At 57.4% G+C, this 22,346-nt stretch overlaps 1 protein-coding gene across 1 annotated transcript in view; it reads left to right on the top strand.

Moving 5' to 3' along the window:
- Positions 1–22,346, top strand: part of JPH3 (junctophilin 3) — a 79,586-nt gene that overhangs the window by 24,857 nt on the left and 32,383 nt on the right. Inside the window, exon 2 of the mRNA XM_018061830.1 lies at positions 5,533–6,310. Within this exon, the coding sequence (XP_017917319.1) occupies positions 5,533–6,310 (778 nt within the window). The remainder of the gene's footprint in view (positions 1–5,532; positions 6,311–22,346) is intronic.

Below are 22,346 nucleotides of genomic sequence, written 5' to 3' on the forward strand. Positions count from 1 at the left end.
TTCTATCTCTCACTACTTTGCCTACCTCTTTTTGTTCTAGTTTCAGAAACATTTCCTTGGCTTTATCATCCAACTCACATCAAAATTTTTATTTTGGCCATTCCACTTTCAATTTCCAGGAGCTCTTTTTCTCTGATTTTCTTTTCCTTTTTTTGAAAATTGCATTTGATTCTCATTTTGAAGGTGCAGCATCTCATCTCTATGAGGATTTAACATTTGGTGTCCACACCCTGCATTTCCCATGATTCTCTCCAGTTTTACCCTAGGTGAGGCTCTTTCCTGCCCCCTCACCGTCAGGTGCCATGGGTGAGCATCCTTCCAGGGTGGGGCCCTGGCCTGAGCACCCCCACTACCCCCACCCTGTCTGCTGTGGGCTCCATGCCCTTCCCAGGAAGAACAGTCCCTGTCCCGCCCAGGGCTTGCTCTTGGAGGATGCAGCATCTGGCTGGACTGACCTGTCTTGTCCCCAGACTGGTCCCTGAAACTAACACAACATTGACAGTTGAACATGTTGTGTCTGTGATGAACGCATTGGAAGGACTTCAGTGGATGAGTCTGGGGAGGGGTTTCCACAGTAAGAAGATAAAAGCGTGTGAGAGACGCTAGGGCTCTGGGGAGGCCTGAATAAGTCAGCAAGAGCAGACTGTGCGCAGCACCCAAGAGGCTGGCAGCGGGGGTGAGGCCTGGATCTCCGCTGGCTGAGCTCCGTGGAGCAGAGCCAGCTTTTTAATTTGGACCCGGTGGTGTCCAGAACCAGACGGCGCCAGTGTCCATGGTGTGCCCAGAGCGACGGTCACAGTGGCCCTCGAGTGGGTCCCTGAGCACAGTGTTGGCCTTCCCGGAAGGCTCGTCAGGAATGCAGGGGCTGTGGCTAGGAGCTCAGGGATGTTGGACAGCCCCGCAAGCCTGAGACCTACTGGTGTTCATACCTCACTGGCTCTTCTCTGCAGGCCTGGGTCGCTCCAGTTGGCATCTCACAGGCCGCGTTTGGGAGGTTTGTTTCCTTACCTGAGGTCCACTGAGCTCTAGTTCTGAGTTCTGGGTGACAGGGGTCATCCCTCATCTTCATTGCAATGTGCAGAGTCCCTGAGTGGGTCACCTGCGTGCCACCCTACCCCCCTGAGGTTACCTGCCCCCCCACCCCCAGGTGCCCCCTGGATGATTCATCTGCATTTGGGTGTCTCCCTGTGAGGGGCAGACACAGGGCTTGCGGGGCCCCGGGTCGGGGTACAGAGTGCAGACAGGAAGTTGCCCTGCCCTGGGGTCTGCGCCACCCAGGCTGACCCTGCAGCATCGCAAGGGCGCCCCTGCGGGGCCACACGCGGTCTTCTCTCTGCACTGGGCTGGCTTCTGTCCACATGCAAGCTGCTTGGCATATAAAACAAAACGGTGGACTTAGTCTCTTTTAAGAACCAACCAGATTCAATGAAACAGCCATGGGGAACCAGAGGTTTGATTTCAACCTGTCCTCTACTGGCCCCAAACAAGAAAGGGAGATGGGAGGGGAAGAAAGGACCTGGCCCAGCGGGGGCCAGCCCAGAGCCCCCACTTTGGGAGAAGCTGGCTCCTGGCTGAAGGCCTGTCTTCTTTCTCCTGATCTGGACCAGCCCCGAAGCTGGGCCCAGTTATCCCAGCAGGTCACAGCAGAGCTGATCAGGAGTGTATTTCTGTAATATCAAAATTCATTTTTCTTACTGATATCAGCTGTAAATTCAGAAATCAAAAGTGCAAATACAATAAAACTGCACGCCCTGAGCAAGGAAGGCTCAACTGCCCGCGTCACACCGTGTGCAGGAGGCCACACCCACGGCTCCATGTGTCTAGAGGATGGTTATGGTCGTCACCCCCATGTCACAGATGAATTGGGAGATCTGAGAGGTGGAGTGAGGACCCCAGGTCTGGGGTAAGTAGAAAGCCCCAGCTCTGAACTCGGGGCTCCTGAGTCCCGGTGCCCAAGCCCCAGGCTCCAGCACCGCTGGGTAGGCTGGCCCAGCAGGGCCCCAGCAACCACAGGCATTTGTTTCAAAGCCCCGATGCCCTCATTCTGCTTAAATCACCTAGAATATGATCAGTTCATCTTCTGTCTTGATATGTTTCTCACTGTGCATGCAAAGTTGCTTCAGTCGTGTCTAACTCTGCGACCCCGTGGACGGTAGCCCGCCAGCCTCCTCTGTCCATGGGATTCTCTAGGCCAGAATACTGGAGTGAGTTGCCATGTCCTCCTCCAGGGGATCTTCCCAACCCAGGGATCGAACCAACATCTCTTACGTCTCCTGCATTGGCAGGAGGGTTTTTTACCCCTAGCACAACCTGGGAAGCCCATTTCTCACTGCTTCTGTTCATTTTTCTGCTACCAGTTATTACCATCTAATTCCAGACTGTCTTGATCACCCCAAAAGGAAACCCTGACCCCGATAGCCGTCATTCTCGTCCTCCCTCCCCCAGCCCCTGGGGACCAACAACCTGCTATCTCCCTGGACTGTCCGTTGAGGCTGTGTATTTTAAAGCGGAGGCTGGCTGTGCGGAGCCTTCTCTTCAGCATTCGCTCCTGTCTGGGCACACCTTCTGCACACATCTCTGACCCTCTCCAGCCGCAGCTCTCCTGTCCAGGGACCTCTGGAATCATGGAATTCAGGCATAGTATGCCGAGCAGCTTTTTCGCTGATGTGAAAAGAGACTCACCTCTGCAGGGCTGCGTGGCCTGTGGAAGGCCAGGGCAGCAGGACCCGGGAGCTCAGAGTGGGAGGGAGGCTCGAATCCCCACCTGGGACCCTTGCTTTGCCTGCGCCAATGCTCAGAGCAAGCTGCAGCTTGCCTTTGCCTCCGTGTATGTGATGGACTCCGCGTCCACGTCTGGAAGGTGGAACAATGCCCTCCAGCCTGTGGGGACGTCGTTCAGACTCCAAGATCGGCACAGGGAGGCCCACTTCCCGACGCCTCCCTGTTATTACCCTTTTATCTGAGGGAGGGGGTGTGGGCAATCTTTTTCTCAGGGATGGAAGTGGCCCACACCTCACAGGATGCCAGGTGTGGCTTCCAGCCTGGTGCCCTCTGGACGAGGGTAGGCAGGACCTCACTGCGTGCAGAGCCCTGGCAGGGGGAGGACGCAAACCCTGGGGTTGAATCCTGTCGCTCTTTGAGCCTCAGTTTCCTCACCTGCCAGGTAAAGTGCTGTTTATCCCTAAGGGTTTCTTCCTTAACCGAATTTTCTTTCATTTTGTAAACTTTCTGTTTTATATTGGAGTATAGTTGATTTACAGTGTTATGACAGTTTCAAGTGTATAGCTAAGGGATTCAGTTTTACGTATCCCTAAGGTTTTAATGACGATGATGGACAACTGTTGGTGATTACTGAGCATTAACAACCTTTCCGCACTTTACGTGGATTACCACATTTAATCCACACAGCCACCTTCCCTGTTTTACAGGTGAGGAAACTGAGGCATGGGAACTTAAAGCAGACATTCCCAAGGTCACAAATGCAGAGAGAGTGGAGCTGGGAACTCGATTCCGTGTCTGCCCCCCTCTGAGTCCTCCCTCTACCCCCATACCCACGACCTCCACGAGGCTGCGTGTGGAGCCCCCGTGTGTCCTCAGCTATATGCTCAGCCTGCCTTGAGGGGGTGCAGGGGTGTTGGTGGGGAGGTGGGCTGAGTCTCTTCATGCAAGGGCATCCTCAGCTTTGTGGGGGCCTGCCAGAGAAACCTGGGGTGACATGTTGGGAGACCCCAGCGGGGGCGGTTGGATTCAGCAAATAAACACATGGGACATTTAGTTAACCCTGAATTTCAGATCATCAGTCTGATCGTTTCTAGCCTATGTCCCACTTGTCCATGTGGAATTCAGATTTAACTCGGGGTCCTGTGTTTTATCTGTCCTCAACCCACAAGTGGAAGTGGCAGGAAGCTGGGAGCCAGAGATCCCTGCAACAGCTGCTGGCTCCCAGCTTGAACTGGCCACAGGAAGGCCGCTGTGTGGTGGAAGGGTCTGGCCTTAAAGGGCCAGCTTCCCACAGCCACCCACCCAGGAGGGGAGGAGCCATCCAGGACTGAAAGGCTAGTCCAGCGTCCCTCTCACAACCCAGGGTGCAGGTCCAGGCTCTCTGCCCCAGCAAGGGCAGCTGTGGCCCAAGGGAGGAAAAGCTGTTGGTATTGAGGGGGGGTGGGAGGACGGAAGACGATGGAGCGCCCTGCCCTGCTGTGTGAGGAATGCCATTTAATTTGCATAACTACCTAATGCAGGAAAAATGGAGACCCGGCCTGTAAAAGAGTCACACAGCCAATAAGCAGAGCAAGAATATGAGCCCAGTGCTGTGATGTTTTAGCTTGAGTGTGGTGAGATATATAGATAACATAAAGCTCGCCACTTGAACCATTTCTAAGTGCACAGTTCAGTGGCGTCAATCACTCTTACAGTGTCACACAGCCATCACCTCTGCCTGTTTTCAGGACTACCGTCCCCCCAAACAGTAACTCTGTACCAATAAGCAGTAATTGCCCGTTCCCTGCCCCAGCCCCGGCCCCACCATCTACTTTCAGGCTGTCTGGTTTGACTCCTGGATATCTCCTGTGAGAGGAATCAAATAGCGAGTGTCCCTTGTGACATGTTTATTTCACCGAACATGGTGTCCTCAGGGTTCATCCATGTTGTGGCAAATGGCAGGATGGCCTTCCTCTTGAGGCTGCATGAACAATGTTTCATTGTTGGATGGACCACATTTTCTCTGGCTTTTGTGAGTAGTGCTGCTGGGCTCGTGCAGGTACGAGTGTCTACGTCTCCACTTTGGATTCTTTTGGAGACATCAGGTCCGGTCTTCCCAACTCTTCTTGGATGCCTCCAGCAATGGAGAACTCACTACCTCCCAGTGTCGTCAGTACCCAGTCTGTAGCCTGGCTCTGTGTGCTTATATCTGTCACTCATGAGCCCCATGAGGCCAGTGTGGAGCTGCTCACCTGGGGAGTGCTTCTTCGTCTCTCCCACCCCCTTGTGCCCATGTGCCTGAGGAGCTCTGCTGTTCACTCCTGACTGCATCCAACTCCTCTCTCCCCCTCCCTGAGCCCTAAGGGAGCAGAATTCAGCTTCAAGAAACAGGGGGACCACCGGGGAGTAACAAGGAAACTTATACTACCATATGTAAAATAGATAGCCAACGGGGAAGTTGCTGTAAGGCTCAGGAAATTCAAACGGGGCTCTGTATCAACCTCAAGGAGTAGGATGGGGAGGGAGATGAGAGGGAGTTTCAAAAGAGAGGGGATATATGTATACCTATGGGTGATTCATGTTGCATTTTGACAGAAAACAGCAAAATTCTGTTAAGCAATTATTCTTTAATAAAAAAATAAATTTAAAAAAAGAATGGTATACTTTAGGCAGCACACAAAGAAATGACCACCCGTGATAGCAATCGTCAAACCACCTGGGGGCTGACTGCCTCGCTGTGAACCTGGCCGAGTTGCCCCAGGACGGGGCGAACCGTGGAGGCCGCCTCACCCCTCCCGCCCGCGAGCCTCACCCTCTCCTTTGTCTCCGCAGGGACCTACCAGGGCCAGTGGGTCGGCGGCATGCGCCAGGGCTACGGCGTGCGGCAGAGTGTCCCCTACGGCATGGCGGCGGTCATCCGCTCGCCCCTGAGGACCTCCATCAACTCCCTGCGCAGCGAGCACACCAATGGCGCGGCGCTTCACCCCGACGCCTCCCCCGCCGTGGCCGGCAGCCCCGCCGTGTCCCGCGGGGGCTTCGTGCTGGTGGCGCACAGCGACTCCGAGATCCTCAAGAGCAAGAAGAAAGGGCTGTTCCGGCGCTCGCTGCTGAGCGGGCTGAAGCTGCGCAAGTCGGAGTCCAAGAGCAGCCTGGCCAGCCAGCGCAGCAAGCAGAGCTCCTTCCGCAGCGAGGCTGGCATGAGCTCGGTCAGCTCCACGGCCAGCGACATCCACTCCACCATCAGCCTGGGCGAGGGCGAGGCCGAGCTGTCGGCCATCGAGGACGACATCGACGCCACCACCACCGAGACCTACGTGGGGGAGTGGAAGAGCGACAAGCGCTCGGGCTTCGGCGTGAGCCAGCGCTCGGATGGGCTCAAGTACGAGGGCGAGTGGGCGGGCAACCGGCGGCATGGCTACGGCTGCATGACCTTCCCTGACGGCACGAAGGAGGAGGGCAAGTACAAGCAGAACATCCTCGTGAGCGGCAAGCGCAAGAACCTCATCCCGCTGCGCGCCAGCAAGATCCGCGAGAAGGTGGACCGGGCCGTGGAGGCGGCCGAGCGGGCAGCCACCATCGCCAAGCAGAAGGCGGAGATCGCGGCCTCCAGGTAGGAGGCTGAGGGGCGGCGTGATGATAGGGGGTGGGGAGCGGGGCTGTTCTGGGCCGCCGGACCTGGTCTGGTTGGTTGGGCTGCCTGGTTCGATGACTAAGCGTGTGTTTCTCAAACTATGCCCGGTGGAACCCTGGTGTTCCTCAGAGGTGGTGCAAGGAGATGGTTGGTCTGAGGAGGCTCTGGGTCTTACAAGCTCCCGTCAAATGGAGCAAACCTCCCTTCCCCTCTCTTCCTTGTTTTATATGCTGGTGTTTGATGGAGAACGATGTTGGCCATTCTCTTAGTAGGATGCATAGCACAGCTGCTGGCTGAGAGGAAGGTGTGTGCCCCCACGGCTGCATTCCCAGGCGGGCATGGAGTCCCCCGGTGCTGCAGGGATGTGGGAGGCAGGGGGTAGCTGTCCCGGCCACCCCAGCCTGAGGTAGATTCTCCACGGGCCCTGGAGATGGCACCAAGTGAACAGGGCTGGGCTGTGAGCGCTGGCCCAGGAGTCACTTGCAACTTGGTGCTGTCGGCCATCAGCTGTTCTCAGTGGGACATGGGGCTCACTGTGTGGGTTCAGCAGCCTCCAGACCCTAAGCAGGGTCCAGAGTTGACTGTAGGTGGGTGCTGTGTTGGCTATTGAGGTGGCTTTGTATTGGTGCAGGGGTGGGAACTTTTGAACTGGTAGAAGGGGTCCCTGGGTCCCCCCAGGAAGCACAGATGAAAGTGTGTGAGCCTGGGTCTGCCCCGCGCTGCTGCTGCGGGAGACACAGACAGCAGGAACTGCCAGCCCCAGGTTGAAGGAAGCCACCCAGTTGAAAACCAGTGCCCCCGGGTGGCCACGCTCCTGGGTTCTCAGGGTACCATTCCTGACTTGAGTGTGTCGAGAGCTTCCGGCCACCTGTGTACTTTTCCGGGTCAGGGTAGGGCCCTGGGGTCAGCCCCGAGGGTCATGGGGCCTAGGACAGGAGTCTGGGGCACTTTAGATGCCTCAGGCTGCCCGGACAGGAGGTGTCCAGGAGGACAGACACTGAGTCTTTCTGGATGATTCTGAATTCCCGGCCAAGGCAGGCTGGGGTTATTCCAGGGAGACACCCAGCTCAGTTAGGCTCAGGCCTTCCCAACCTCATCGCTAATAAAACTTTATTGTAGCCTATTTGGTTCTGATTTTCAGCAACCTTCCACCCATACTGGAAGAACAAAAAAAGGTGGCTGTGGTTTGTTGGCAGGATATCTGCCGCTCACATCCAAGATCTTAGAGGGGAACGAAACCCATTCCAAGAAGCCAAGGGGAAAAAGGAATTACTGCCTGAATGTCGGGGTCCAGCCCTGCTCTGTTCACCCCTTCCAGTTCCCCCAGAAGTGTTCAACGATAAATAAGAGCAGCTTTTATCACTGCTCTTCTGGTATTGTACAATCAAATTTGGTTCCCTGGTTATTTTTTCCTTTATGAATGTATAACCCTTGCTCCACATAGAAAAACTGAATGATGGAACATGAAAGGCAAGGAGCAGCCTAAGGGCAGGTCGCATGCATCACCCAGAGACCCCGCCGGTGTTGGGCATTTTTCTTCCCTTCCAATAGTTCATCTATTTTTTACCATTTGTGTTTGTTTGTCTTGTTGACCTCAGTGGATACGAGGCACTTTACAGGGCAGGGGGTCAGTGTCGTCAGAAATTTAGAGGCTTGTGAGGCAAGAAGCACAAAGATTTCATGGACAGTATGCCCCGGAATTGGCTATTTTATTTTTGCTAGTATTTATTTATTTGGCTGCGCCGAGTCTTGGTTGTAGTAACGGGATCTTCAATCTTTGTTGTGGCTGCAGGATCTTTAGTTGTGGTGTGCGAACTCTGAGTCGTGGCATGTGGGATCTAGTTCCCTGACCAGGGATTGAACCCGGGCCCCCTGCATTGGAAGTGTGGGGTCTTAGCCTCTGGACCACCAGGGAAGCTCTGATTTTATTTGAAAGTCTGTCACTCAGGTGAACCTCTTGGAACTGGGGACATGGGATGCAGGGCAGTTTTCTGACACACTCCCAGAACCTGGGGGGTGCTGGTCTCTAAGAAGGAGTACATGGATGTGGTGGTGTGGGCAGAGCTCAGAGCCAGCTCCCTGAGGACCCCTACCTGGGCCCCCATGCAGCTGCCTGCCTGCTGCAAAGGCCTGAGGGTGGCTCCGTGAATTGCGTGCTGGCTCGCTGAACATCCAGCCTGGCCCACCACTGCTGAGCATCCTGGGGAGGGCACTCACCCTCTCTGGGCTGGGTCCTTGTAGACAGATGGCATGGAGCAGCATGCAGTGCCCTCAGCAAGTGTGGGACCTGGCTACCCTCCCAGGTGACCCCTGAACCAGGTTGGCCCCTCGCCTTGCACCCTGGCCTTGTGGGGAGGTGGGTGTGAATGCACACCCTGATGTGGTCTCAGCCTGGCGGCCTCATAGTGCCCTGGGCCACCATCAGAGGTGGGAGGGGACAGTGTTCTCGGTCCCCAGACACAGTGAGGACGAGCCTCCATTCCAGGCTGCGGCAGGAGCTGCACTTGCCTGCGTTTTCTCAATGGGCTTAGATTTAAAAAAAAAGAGAGAAGCCAGAGGCTGCCGTCCTGGAGAGTGAAGCCAGTGGACGCCCTGGAGCCCCGAGGCCCGCCCTCCACCGGAGCGTGAAAGCAGCCGCGGCAGCCGCGTGGGGCCACGGAGTGACTGGCCCCGGCGGGCTGCAGTCACTGTCACAGCCAGGAGCCGGCCTGGCGTCAGCGAGCCGCGTCCTCGGGCCTAGGAGGGTGCAGTCGCTGAGCCGAGCCAGCCAGAAACGGTTCTGTGTGTGTGTGTGTGTGTGTGTTCTCTCTCCCAGTGTGAGGACCTCCTGGAGGGCAGCTGCCGTGAGGACGCCACGGGCCTTCCTGGGAAGGGGGACTGCACGGAGCTTGGGGTCCCAGACGGGGTCCTGTTCCCTCTGTTCCAGGGTGAACTGCACCCACCCTGGCTTTTAGGGCCAGGGCCGGGCCACATGGCTGAGATGGGAAGCTGGGGTTCCTCCTGAGCACCGGGTCTGCAGGTTGGTCCCCATCATTGCTGCCCGTCGTGCAGGCTGGCATCACCAGGGATACACAGGCAGCCTGCCCAGAGATGCCAAGCTCCTTGACAGGGGTGCCACCTGGGCTCTAGAGCCCTGCCTCAGCCCCCTCAGGACGTGTGTAAAATGCAGATGCTCAGCAGATCCTGGTGGGGCTTGAGAACCTGTATTCCTGGGGAGCCCCTGGGATGCTGGTGCTGACTGGGCCCCCAGGGCGGGGAGCAGATTTGCCTGTGGCCGAGGTGGGAGGTGGAGGAGCTTCCTGCCCAATCAGGTAACGTGGAGCCCGGGCTGAGGGAAAGCTGTGCCAGGCTGGTTGGTCTGCAGAGATAGGCGGGCTCAGAGGCCCTGCTGGCCTACCCTGGGGTGCACAAAAGCTGGTTCTGAATGAATGAATGAAGCTAGTTCTGAATGAATGAATGAATGAAGATGCTCAGCCCCGCCCCTTCTCATCATCAGGGGCCTGGCTGCCTCCTTCGGTTCTGAGACCTGGAGGCAAGGCCATGGCCACCGTGGAGCTGGGCCAGGTTCCCCAGGAGCCACAGCCACATCGTTCATCCCGGGAGGATCACGGGTCCCTTCTTGCTCCTGGGTGCCCGCAGACTCTCCAGGGCGAGAGGCAGACCCACCACGAACCAGCAAGGCAGCATCCTCGGCAAAGCCCGCAGGATGGAACTGCAAGTTCCTTCAGGTTTGGTCTGTCTCTGGCCGGACCTCCTGTAGACGTGGTCAATCCTGATCCAGGGGCGCTGTGGGGCCTGGCGGGTCAGCTGGCTCCACGGGGGGAGGAGAGGCAAATTTCCCCCAAGGTCCTGGATGGTAGGGGCTACACCAGAGCCTGAGTCTGGTGAATGTGACAGCTCGCTATCCTCACCCGAGACCCTGCGGGGACCAGAGAGGGAGGGGCTGGGTGTGGAACAGTCGCTCCTGTCCGCGCTGCCTCTTCTTGGCCAGGCTGCCCTCTGGCGCTAAACCTGTAGCCTGGAGCATGGAGCCAGCTCTGCTTCCTGGGAGTGACTGCTGCGCTCGGGGGTGAGAGGGGAGGAGGTGTGGGCGGGGCGGCCTCGCGGTTCCAGGCTGCGGGGTCCCCGCGGGGCAGGGGTGTGGGGGCAGGAGGTGCGCCAAGGCTGCCAGTGGTCGTGGTGGTCGGCAGGGCTGTGACCACAGGCCTGCGTGCTGCCCATCAGCTGATACCTCTGTCTCCTGATGCTTTGCTGAGTGAGCAGAGTCGTGGGCAGGTGGAGCTAGGAGGGACCTTGACCTGACGTTTAGGTGAAAGATGACAAGTTCCTGGCAGGGGGCAGCCATTCCTCCTTCCTGCACCCATGGCGGGCTGCACACCACATCCTCGCGCCAGGCCGGCCGGCCCTTCTGAAGGACGGGAGTGGTCCCCGCCAGCGAGGTGGGAAAGCGGGCTCCGAGGGCAGCCTGGCTGAGTCAGGCCCCTGTGCTGGCAGGGCGGAGCCAGTCTGAGAGCCAGGCAGTGGCCCAGGCAGGACTAGAACTCACATCTCCGCGCTGCCTGCTGCCCTGTGCCTGCTCTCAGCCCCTTCAGACCTGGGCCCAGATTGGGGGCTCTGTGAATAGAGGGGTGCTGGCTGCCTTCCATGAAGTGCTCTTGAAATCCAGCCCTGCCCCTGGACAGGAGGGCTTCACGCATGAAACCTCGGTGAGGTCTGCTCAGGGACAGGCGTCTACGTCCCCAGTCACCTTTTTATGTCGATCCTGGGCTGGCGTCTGTCTGGGCCTCGGGGAGACCTGTTTGCTTTAAGCTTTCTGCTGTGGCTTCTGTCTCTCTCCTTTTTTGTTGCTCTGCGGGCTTCTCTCTAGCTGCCGCGAGCAGGGGCTGCTCTCTAGCTGCAGTGTGCAGGCTTCTCATTGCGGTGGCTTCTCTTGTTGCAGAGCGCAGGTTCTAGGGCGTACGGGCTTCAGTAGAGGCTCCCGGGCTCTAGGTCGCAGGCTCAGTAGTTGTGGCTCACAGGCTTAGTTGCTCCACGACATGTGTGATCTTCCTGGACCAGGGGTGGAACCCATGTCTCCTGCTTCCGCAGGTGGATTCTTTACCACTGAGCCACCAGGGAAGCCGTGCTGTGGCTTTTCTGCCCCTGTCAGTTACGTGTCTTCAGCAGGTCGTCCTCAGAGCCCGGGGGGCAGGGGGACAGTGCATGAGCCCCATGTGGGTCAAGACAGGGAGGGCGCATTGTCTGCAGGGGAGACTGCCTGGGGCTGTCTCACTGGGGCATCTTTCCCTCTTAGAGAAAACAAAATATTTCAGGACCTGAAATCAGGGTGGGGGTTGTGGTTTATTATGGGATGAAAATATGTTCATATCATTCCTTGTTAAAATGTAATACATCCCTGTGAAAATACTAAAGCAATAGGGGAGATGGCTTCCCAGGTGGCCCTAGTGGTAAAGAATCTGCCTGCCAGTTCAATCCCAGGGTCAGGAAGATCCCCTGGAGAAGGAAATGGCAACCCACTCCAGTGTTCTTCCTGGGAGAATCCCATGGACAGAGGAACCTGGCGGGCTACAGTCCCTGCGGTTGTAAAGAGCTGGACACACTGAGTAATGGAGCGCTCACACAATAAGGCAGACAGCATCGAGTAGGCATGTCCCACCGTGGGCTGTCCGTCTGCTTAGAGGAAATCACAGTTTTTTCAACGTGTGTGCAGGTAACCATATCACACCTACAGGATTCTGTGTCACGGTGAAGGAGTCGTACTGTCGACCTGTTCTGCGGCTTGGTTCCCTTTTCCCCTCACTTATGTCAAAGACCTCTTTCCGTGTCGGGTTTTTGCCCTGGTGTCTGCGTCATATTCTATGTTACGGGTGCACCACCACTGTCCAGCCGTTAGGTGTGTGCTAGGTCGCTTCAGTCGTGTCTGACTCTTTGCAACCCCAGGGACTGTAGCCCACCAGGCTCCTCTGTCCATGGGACTCTCCAGGCAAGAAGGCTGGAGTGGGTTGCCACGCCCTCCCCCAGGGGATCTTCCCGACCCGGGGATCGACCCCTCGTCTCTTGCGTCTCCTGCATCGGCAGGCAGTCCTTTACCGTTAGCGCCGCCTGGGAAGCCTGGCCCAAGTCTGCATCCCATCCTGTGGTCTTACAAGGCAGCTAAGACTGTGCTTGTCTGCCTGGCTCCGCTGCTGGCACAGGTCTTTCCCACCTCGACCCCCTAGAGCAAGTGTGCGTGGCTGAGGGACGTGTGCAAGGTGCTGCCTCATCCTGGTGCCAGGCTCCATCACCTTCCCTTGGCTGGGAGGGAGGGCTGCAGGAGGAGGCGGTGGGGCGGCCTTGAGTGACTGCTCTGTCATTGAGGGGTTTCTCCCTGCAGTCAGCCCCCTGTCCCCACCAAGAAGCCTACATCCTGATAATCCCTGGAACCTGTGGATGTGTGACCTTCCTTGGGAAAAGGGACTTGGCAGATGAGATTACATTCGGCGCTGCTCAGGATGGCCTGGGTGGGGGCCCAGTGTCATCACAAGCGTCCTTGTTGGAGGGAGGCGAGAGGGCAGAGTAAGTGATGTTGCAAGTGGAGGTCAGGATGACGTGGCCACAAGCCAGGGGGTGCTGGTGCCTCCAGACGCTGGAAGGGAGGAAATGCATCTCCCTGGAGCCTCCATCGGGAACCGGCCCCAGTTCAGCCGATAAGACAGATTCGTTCTGGACTTCGGGCCTCCGGAACCGTAGGATAATGAGTGTGTGCTGTTCTGGGCTGCTGCAGCTCCATAGGAAGCCCATGCGCCCCCAGCTCTGGCACCGGGTGGGCTGTGTCACCTGGTGTCCCCCTTCTAGAGAGGGCAGGCCCGGCCCCTTCCCGCCCCCGGCAGGAGACCTGCTCTGCAGCCGTGCTTCCAGGCCCTGCGGAGATGGACTCTCGGTGAGGAGTACGTGCGGCTTCCTGCCTCCGGGGGAGGGCCGGCCACACGCCAGGAGAGGCCTTCTGGTGGGCGACAGCCATCTGTTCCGGCTCTGGCCTCCCAACATTAAAAAAAGAGAAGGAGCAGAAGAGGCCGGGGAATGGGGTGCCAGGGCCTGGAAATACCTGGGTCACGGGCCAGCCTGAGGGCCCCTGGGGGTGCGAGGCCACGGAGCCCCCAGACCTGGCTTCACCCCAAAGACCCAGGAGCGCTTGGCCTTGGGCCTGCGTGTCGCGTCTGTGAGCCGCTTCCTGGGGCTGGAGGGTGTCGGCTTGGGGTGCCAGGCTGTGCCTACACCTCTGTCACCTCCGGTCCTCGCGTGTGGGGTCGGGGATTCAGGCTGTCAGATGGGATTAGGATCGCTGCCCGCTTTGCTCTGGGCCACTTGTCAGACAGACGCGCGGAGCTCTGACTCACCCACGGGCAGCTTTCCCACCTGGCATCAGAAGGCGCCTGGGGTGACCTGGGCCCTGTGTTGGCCGTGTCCAGGAGATCCCTGGCCCAGGGTTCTGGGCTGGGGGGCTGTTGAACTCACCCCTTCACAGAGAAGCTGTGGGCTTTTCCACAGCCCTGGAGGATGGGCCTCCCACGTGGCCTTGGTGACCTGTCCCCAGACTTGGTGGCACAGGGATTTTTCATCCTAATCTAAACCCAAGCCCTTCTGTTACCACCCGCGCCTGTTTCTTTCCTGTTGTTGAGGGAAATAGTAAAATGATCTGCTGTTAGCAGGTCTGTGGCCTCAGGCAAGGACATAAACTCCCTGCGTCTCCAATTTCTACCCTGTGAAATGGGTTGAAGAGGTGATGTGCCCAGTAGGGTCGTTGTGGAGAGTGACATGTCACCGGGAAAGACAGGACACCAGCTGTCTTCCTCGTGACATGTTAGAGCAGGCAAGAGGGGTGAGGGGATGTAGGGGAGACTCCCCTGCCCTTGACCCCTTTACCCCTGGGCAGCCACGGAGCCTCAGTCTCCTCACCCAAGAGCCTGCCTCCCTAGATGTGGAAACGACCATATCCACACTCGTCAGATCCGAGTTTAATTTGAGTTTAAACTGAGGAGTTTCATCAAATCGAAGTTTGCTTCAATGCAGCCTAGAACAGGCAGGCATGTGTAGGCTACATGTTTGTTCGTCATCCCCACGCCCTTGGCCCTGTGACTGTGGTTCGCCCCCTGGAGCCTCGGCCACGGGCTTTGCCTGGTCCGCGAGACTGGCCTGGAGTGATGGAGGGCCCCATCCCAGGCTGACAACATGCCCTGGGCGCCCCCATCCCTGGGGGCGGGGGAGAGGGACACCTGGGGACACCTGGATGCGTAAGCAAAAATAATGATTATTTTAAATCACCTCCTTTTCCACATCTAGGGAGGCAGGCACTCGGGTGAGGAGACTGAGGCTCTGTGGCTGCCCAGGGGTAAAGGGGTCAAGGGCAGGGGAGTCTCCGCTACACCTCCTCACCCCTCTTGCCTGCTCTAACACGTCACGAGGAAGACAGCTGGTGTCCTGTCTTTCCCGGTGACACGTCACTCATTCCCGGTGACATGTTGAAAAGCGTCATTTGGCATCGCTGACTGCTACGGCCCTTGTGGGTGGTCTTGGATAAAAGGCTCACACTAGACCATTAGTCCTCTGGGGGAACATTCCTGATCCTTTGTGTGAGTGTCCTGGGGCTGCCATATCAAAGTGCCACAAATGGGGTGGGCTTAAACAATGGGAATGTTCTCTCACAGTTCTGGAGCCAGAAGTCCAGCGTCAGGCTGTGGGCAGCATCACCATCCCTCTGGATTCTCTAGAGGGGTGGTGGGGGCAGTCCTTCCTGTCTCTTCCAGCTCCTGGGTGTCCAGGCATCCTTGTGGGGTGGCCACATCCCTCCAACTTCTGCCGGTGTCTGTCCTTCCTTCTTATAAGGACATGTCATTGGATTTAGGGCAGCCACCATCCAGTGTCATCTTATTACATCTGCAAAGACGCTGTTCCAAAGAAGGCCCCGCTCTGAGGTTCCCAATGGATGTGAACTTGGGGTCTGCACTCTGCACGGCTGCCCCACGGCCACGGCTCCTGCGGACGTGAATGCCTTCTCCCACTGCCTCACTTCAACTCCTGTGATCACAGCTTCTGCCTCGGAGTCAGGCTGGCCTCTGGAGGGCTTGGAACAAAACTTACTACTCTCCTGGGGAGCTCCCTGCTTCCCTACAAAGTGTCTTTGGGTCTCAGGGTCTTACGTGCTCTGGGTCTTCGTGTCCCAAGCTCTGAGGGGCCACTTTAGTTTTCCCGTGCTTTTTCTAACCTTGAATGTCTTCCATGAGAACCTGCCTTATCCTCGTCTAAGGGGTGTGTGTTTGAGGGGTGTGGCTTGCAGATGGCTTGGGGAAATAGAAGGGGTTTCCTCAGTCACTGCTTGCTGACCACCCTGTTCTCACAATGCCCAGCCTCTGCTCCAATATGAGCTTCAGGCTTTGTCTGCCAACAGCACTCCCACCTACTCCCGCTGCCACCCCAGACTCTGCCCTGGGCTCCCCTCTGCCTCTCGAAAGATCCACTGATGGGCTCTGCCAGGGCGGAGGGGTCATTTTCTCCCAGCCTGTCTGGTATCCGGAGGAGTCACAAGCCATGTGAGCACTGAAGTTACAGATTTAGAAATTCCCTGGTGGTCCAGTGGTTAAGACCTCATGCTTCCACTGCAAGGAGACCCAGGTTTGATCCCTGCTTGGGGAACTAAGATCCCACATGCTGCATGACACAGGCCAAAAAAAGTTATGGATTCAGCCTTAACAGCAACAAGGCAGGAAGGAGAAACAGAAGCTGGGAAGAACAGAACATCCGGTGTGTAAGCACCTGAACTTACTGGTGTCTGCTGTTTAAAGACCTGTATGTTCTGCGCAGTGGAGCTGCTCAGTGTATATATTTGGGGGATCTTGAAGAGTCATTGTGACCACTTGAAGTTTTCTCTAAACCTAAAGTCTATGTAGAATGTGACTTGGCTCCCTTAATCAGGACTCTTGCAAGCAGTAGCATCATCATTCAAAGCAGCTCAAGCAGAGAGGCACTGTGTTGGCTCCCAGTCGCTGGGTTGGCGTCGGGCACAGCTGGATCCAGGGATTCAGATAATGTCAGAGCTCTGTCGTTACCTCCCTTTCTTGGTTTTGCTTTCCTCTGCGTGTTAATTCCACTCTCCAGGTTCTCTGCATGCGGTGGGAAAGGCCACCGGGTCTGCGTTCACATACTCCTTAGAGCTCTCGGTCCTGGCGGGAAGGCGAGATGGTTTTCTCCCGGGGCCCGTATAGTGATGGTCTGGAAAGGCTCAGCTTGGCTCTGCAGGAGTCACCCGCCTGCTAATTGCCCTTGACGATGGAATTTGCTGATTGGCCAGGCTGGGTCATGTGCCCACCTGAGATGTGAGGGGTGTGGTCAGAGGACGGACATCCTGACACTCCATCAGGAGTGCAGTGGAGGAGGGAAGGTCCCTGATGGGGGGCGCTGGGCAAGCAAACCTCTGTCCAGCTCCAGAAGGGAACACTCTCAGGTCATGTTCTCCCGTCCATGTGGAAGGTTAGTGGTGCCCCATGAAGACACTTTCACATACCATCAAGTCACTCTTTAAAGTGCACGACACAGTGATCTCTGGAATGTTCAGAGTGGTGCAGCTGTCCTCGCTGCTTTTAGAACATTTCCACCACCCCAAAAGAAACCTGTACCCCTCAGCAGCCTCCTCCAGCCCCTGGCAGCCACAGATCTAAATTCTTTCTGTTTGCCTGCTCAGAGCACTCCGTGTAAGTGGAGTCGCTCAATACGTGCTGTGGCTTGTCTGGCTTCTCCATTCGGCACAGTGTGGTCTTGCTGTCAGTGTTCAGCCCCGCTGCAGCCTGCGTCTGAGCTTCATCCCTCTCCACCCGAGTGACAGCCTGCCGTGCGCGTGGGTCTCGCGTTGTCGATCCCCTCCCCAGCTGAGGAGCAGTTGGGTGGTCTCTGCTCCTGTCTGGTCCGGATAGTGCCGCTGTGAACGTTCCTGTAGGAATCTTTGGGTGCTGTCCAGTTCTCTTGGGTGGGCACCTGGGAGAGGAATTGCTAGGCCGAATGGCGATTCCGGGCTTAACGGTCAGAGGTGCTGCCTGCTGTCTCCCACGGCCTGCTCCTCTGACTTCCCCGTCAGCACTGGATCCCGCATCTCGGCATCCTCCCTGACTTGTTCCCGTGTGTCTCTGATTCTAGCCGCCCCTGTGGGTGTGGAGTGGATTGCCTTGCATGGTTGTTTTTTTTAATATTTATTTACTTTATTTGACTCTGCCAGACCTTAGTTGTGCCATGCAGGATCTTCAGGTGCAGCACGTGGGATCTAGTTCCCTGACCAGGGATTGAACCCCGGCCCCTTGCAATTGGGAGCGTGGAGTCTTAGCCACCGGACCACCAGGGAAGTCCCTCCTTGTGGTTTCAATGGACATTTCGAGCATCTTTCCTTGTGCTTCTTGGCCATCTGGGCATCTTCTTGGGAGATCTGTTGGCAGCTTGGGTTTTAGTGAATGTTCGTTTCTCTCCCCTGTGGGCTCTGTGTGTTGGTTGGAGGCACCCACCCCGGGAGGCAGAGCTGCCCCGTGCTCTAGAGTGCGCCTCCCCGGGGCTCTGGGCTGGGTTTGGCGGGCACCAAGGGAGGGACCCCTTCCCCAGCAGGGCTATGCCGCCTGACTCAGAGCCCTCAGCCACAGTGCTGTCCTGGGGAGCAGTAGGGCCCTGCTGGGGACAGAACTGACTCGCCTCTAGCTGTCGCCAGGGAGACCCGGTCCCTCCAGCCCCGAGGCCCCGGTGAGCTCATCTTCCGGAGGGGTTACTGCAGAGCCCTCCCCGGCTGGGGTCCCTCGGGGAAGAGACTGAGGCTGCCCAGGACCCTGGCCCCTCCCCGAACCTCAGCTGCCACCGGGCTTCCAGGACCTTGCCATGTCAGGAGTGCTGGCGGCTGCCGGTCGCTCTCCCATCCCACCTTGGCTTCTCTGGCTTCTCTCCCTTGAGCTCCTAGCCCTGCCCTGGGCTTCTGGGCTTGGGGAGGGGCGGTATAGGCAGTAGAGTTCCAGCTGTGCGTCTCAGGTCTCAGTGCTGCCGCCCACCGGTGGGGGGCTGGTGAGAGACCACGTACATCTCTGCAGTGGACAGACGGGCGCATCTGCAGCCGTAGGGTCAGTCTGCTGTTCTCTGTGCCAGTGCTTCCAGGCCTCAGGATAAAGTCCAGATCCCCAGCTGGACGGCTGCCCTTGTGTTCTGGCCCTCTGTCCCACACACCCGCCCCACCACCCTCTTCTTTGCACACATTGTTCCCTAAGTTCTGAATGCCTCAGCTCCACCAGCCAACTCCTGTGCACCCCTCAAGACCCAGTTCAGATATACCTTTCCGAACTCATCCCTGATTGAGGCAGGGATCAGCTGCTCCCTTTCTGTGATCGCAAAGCACTTTCTCTTCCCCTCTGTGTTGGCGTCTGTCTGGCGGTGCAGGAGTTTTTGTCTATTTGTTGGGTTGTGAGTTCCCTGAAGTTAGGACTATTTACTTCTCAGCACCGAATAGGTACAGGAGTGAGCAAGGGAAGGAGGGGGCCTCTCTAATAATGCTCAGCATGTCCCTGCCTCCAGGAAGCCCTCAGGAGTTATATTTCCACCTTGGGATCTTCAGGGTGGTGGGAACTCACAAGAGGCTACCTAAACACTAACTCAGGAGTCAGAAGGATTCTCCTGCCAGACTCAGGTCCTCTCACTGCCCACGACACTGTTCTTCAGGTTCCGGTCACCAGTCCACCGTCTTCTTGTGGGAGGGTGGCCGCACACATGCACTGGTCACCTGGCCCCTCCCAACAAGGACTCAAAATAAATCCCTGCCCTGGTTTGGCTCCAGGAAAACATTGTCACTGCAGACAAGCTGCTGTTTGTTGCCAAGCACCCGAAGGGCGTGGCTATGCGGGCTCCCGTGGTCCACCATGGACAAGGGCTGTGTGCCACCATTTCCCTCGGGGGTCATGGGGTGGCATTTGGGCTAGAAAGGGCCGTGGCTCATGTCTCCAGCCCTGGTCTTCCTGCTTCAAAGCCTTGCTGGTGTGTATTCGGCAAGAGGTGGGGACCTCCATCCACAACAGCCCCGCCCGCCAGCCCCCATGAGCGCCGGATCCTGCACACGAGGTGCAGAGCTGGCCCCAGGCCAGTGGCCACCTTGGCAACACTGCCTCTCCTTGCTGAGCTGGTTTCTCTGTCTGTAGGACAGGATCATTTTCTGTTTTGGTTTTGATTTTCATTTCCTCTTTTGCCCTCAACAATTATGACTATTCCCAGGAGTGGCAGTCAGAATACTTACTGCCCATCAGCACAGCATCAGCCGGCGTCCCTACCAGTACGTGGAGAAGTGAGCACCTGTCTCCATCCTTGCCCCTGCCTGGCCCGCCTCCTGGGGAATCGGGGTTGAATGAGGCGGGAGGCAAGTGCACACAGCACAGGGCCCGAGCGCACCTGGAGTCTCGGCTGCTCCACTGGCGTCACGGCCCCGCACGGTTGCCTTTCGCCACTGCCCGGCCACCCTCTGCAAGCTGACCTGAGTGGGGCCGCCAAAGGCGAGGCCATGACAGTGGGGCTTGGATGAGTAGGTCTCTCCAGGGTTGCCAGCAGCCCCCAGAGCTAACTCGTCAGTGCCCCGACCATGAACTGGCCTCCCCGAGCGGGTCAGACGAGCGGGATGCCACTGGTCGCACTGGGGCCTCTGTGTCCCATCTTCACTGGCCCTCGGGGCAGCACAGGAGCCTGTGTACCTGCTTCACAACTGAGGAAACAGCACCTTCCTCACCCTAACCCACTCCTGGCATCCTTGTCCTACTCCTTCCCTGGTGTCTTAGACGTGTGACAAAATCTCACAGACACAGGCCTTACACAAGACGTGGTCTCCCCCAGGTCTGGAGTCTGCAGAGTCTGAGGTCAGCGTGCCCGTGGGGCCGGCTCTGGCCGCTCTCCCTGGGGGCGGGCAGCACCATCTCTGTGTCCTCGCGTGGCGTGTCCTCTGTGTGTGCGGAGAGCTCTCTTCCCCTTCTAATAAGGACACCAGTCCTGCTGGATGGGGACCCCAGCTTTATGACCTCATTTATCCATAAGGACCTCCTATAAGTGCTGTCACCAAATACAGTCACATTGCAGTGGTGGGGCTTCACACAAAAATTTCAGGGGGTACAACCAGTCCACAGCACCTGGTGTGTTAAGAAGGAGGCAGATTGAGAAGACCTAAAATAACATTGGTTTTAAGGTCTGATACAGGCTGTAACGTGGATGAACCCCGGGGACGTGGTGCTGAGTGACAGAAGCCAGACACAAAAGGACAAGTCCCGTCTGACTCCATTCAAGTGAAATACCTAGAAGAGGAGAAGGAAGAGCAGAGGTTCCCAGGGCTGTGCAGGGGAGGGCAGAGAGTCCCTGGTACTGGTCCTGGGATTCTGTTTGGGGCACTGGAAATGGGTTTGAAATAGATCGTGCTGATGGTCACACGACACTGTGGATGTCACCCCTGCTGCTGAATTGCACGCTCCAGAAGGGTTAACTCCATATAGTTTGCCACAATAAGAAGCTCATAGCGGTGCAAAGGAGGTGCTTATGTCTTGCATGGAACATCCACACTGTCCCCTCCAAGGTTCACAGGACACTGAGCTCACACCCCATTGGCCAGAACAGAGTCCCATGGCCACCCAGCTTCAAGGGAGGCTGGGAAATGTAGTCCTTATTCTGGGCAGCCATGCGCTGCTGTGCAAGAGTGGGGCCAGTGGTTCCTGGGTGGGCAGCAGCCGTCCCAGCCACACCTGGTCACAGGGCGGTCATTCTTGAGGACCTAGCGTCCACTCTTCTGTGCAGTCTTCCCTGAGCCCCAGAATTCAGGCCCTGCGGTGCGCCCTGTGTTGCTCACATTAGGGAGGTGGGACCTGGCTTTCTCCACCCCACCTGCCCCAGACTCTTGCTCTTTGGGTGCCGGGCGCTGCCTGTTTGTTGACTGGCATCTCCAGGGCCAGGTGAGAACCTGGCACTGAGGGGATACTCAGCAAATACTTCATGAGTGAGCAAGAGTGGGTGAAAGTGCCCTCTTGGGGGTCACAGCAATTCAACAGTGGGGCCATGATTTGAACTTCAAATGTGACATCTGGGTGGAGAGTTCTCTGTTTGCCGTTTGCCTTTTTCCCAAAAGCATTGGGACAGGGGTTCCATCTCTGTGTCTCCCTCTGCCCTGTCTCTCCACTGTGGGTTCTGACACAGACCCTGGGCACAGGGAGGACAGTGAGAAGAGGGGCTTGCCCTTGACCCCAAATATGGGCGCTGGTGGCAGGGAGGTGGGGTGCTGCAGGGCTGTGCTCCCCGTTTCCTGCTGTGGGGAAGCTGGACAAGCTGCTGGGCGGCTGCTGGCAGAGTCTATGGGAGTCTGAACCCCAGCCTGGTGGGCGGGCAGCTGGGAGCCCAGCTGGCTGCCGGCCTGGAGTGCGGCGTCTGCCCCCCCACCGCAGCCCAGCTCCTGCCCTTTCCGACTGAACATGCCCTTGTTAGCTGTCTGCCCGGCAGGAGACTTGACAGGCCCAGTAATTGCATGAAGTAGCTGAACAAGGGCGCGATCACAGGCAGGGTGCCACTGTGGCCGTGACCTCGGTCATCGCTGGCTTTGGCAGAGGCATCTGGCCAGCCAGGGGGCCCAGCCAAGGCCTGAGATGGCCTGCCCTGCATCTGGGGCCTGGCTCTGGGCTGCATGAGTTGTGAGGCCCTGGGGTGAGCACCACCCCCAACCTTGTCTGATGGGCAGAAGCCGCCCTTGGGCTCTGGGTTGAGAAGGATTCTGAGGCCAAGTCTGGGCTCAATGGAAGGGCCCTGTCAGTGATCCAGACCGTCTGTCATGGGTTTGGGCAGGGGGTGGGAGGAACACCAGGAGGGGCTGTGGGAGCAGACTGGGGCTCCCACTTGTGGACGTGAACCTCTCCAGAGTGAGCTGCTCACCCTCTCTGGCCCTTGGTGCCTGCAGCATTTTTTTTTAATGTAAAAAATTTTTGTAAAACATACATAACATCCTGTGCTTAGG

The sequence above is a fragment of the Capra hircus genome, chromosome 18 (assembly GCF_001704415.2).
Source record: "Capra hircus breed San Clemente chromosome 18, ASM170441v1, whole genome shotgun sequence".
In the NCBI taxonomy this organism is placed as follows: domain Eukaryota; kingdom Metazoa; phylum Chordata; class Mammalia; order Artiodactyla; family Bovidae; genus Capra; species Capra hircus.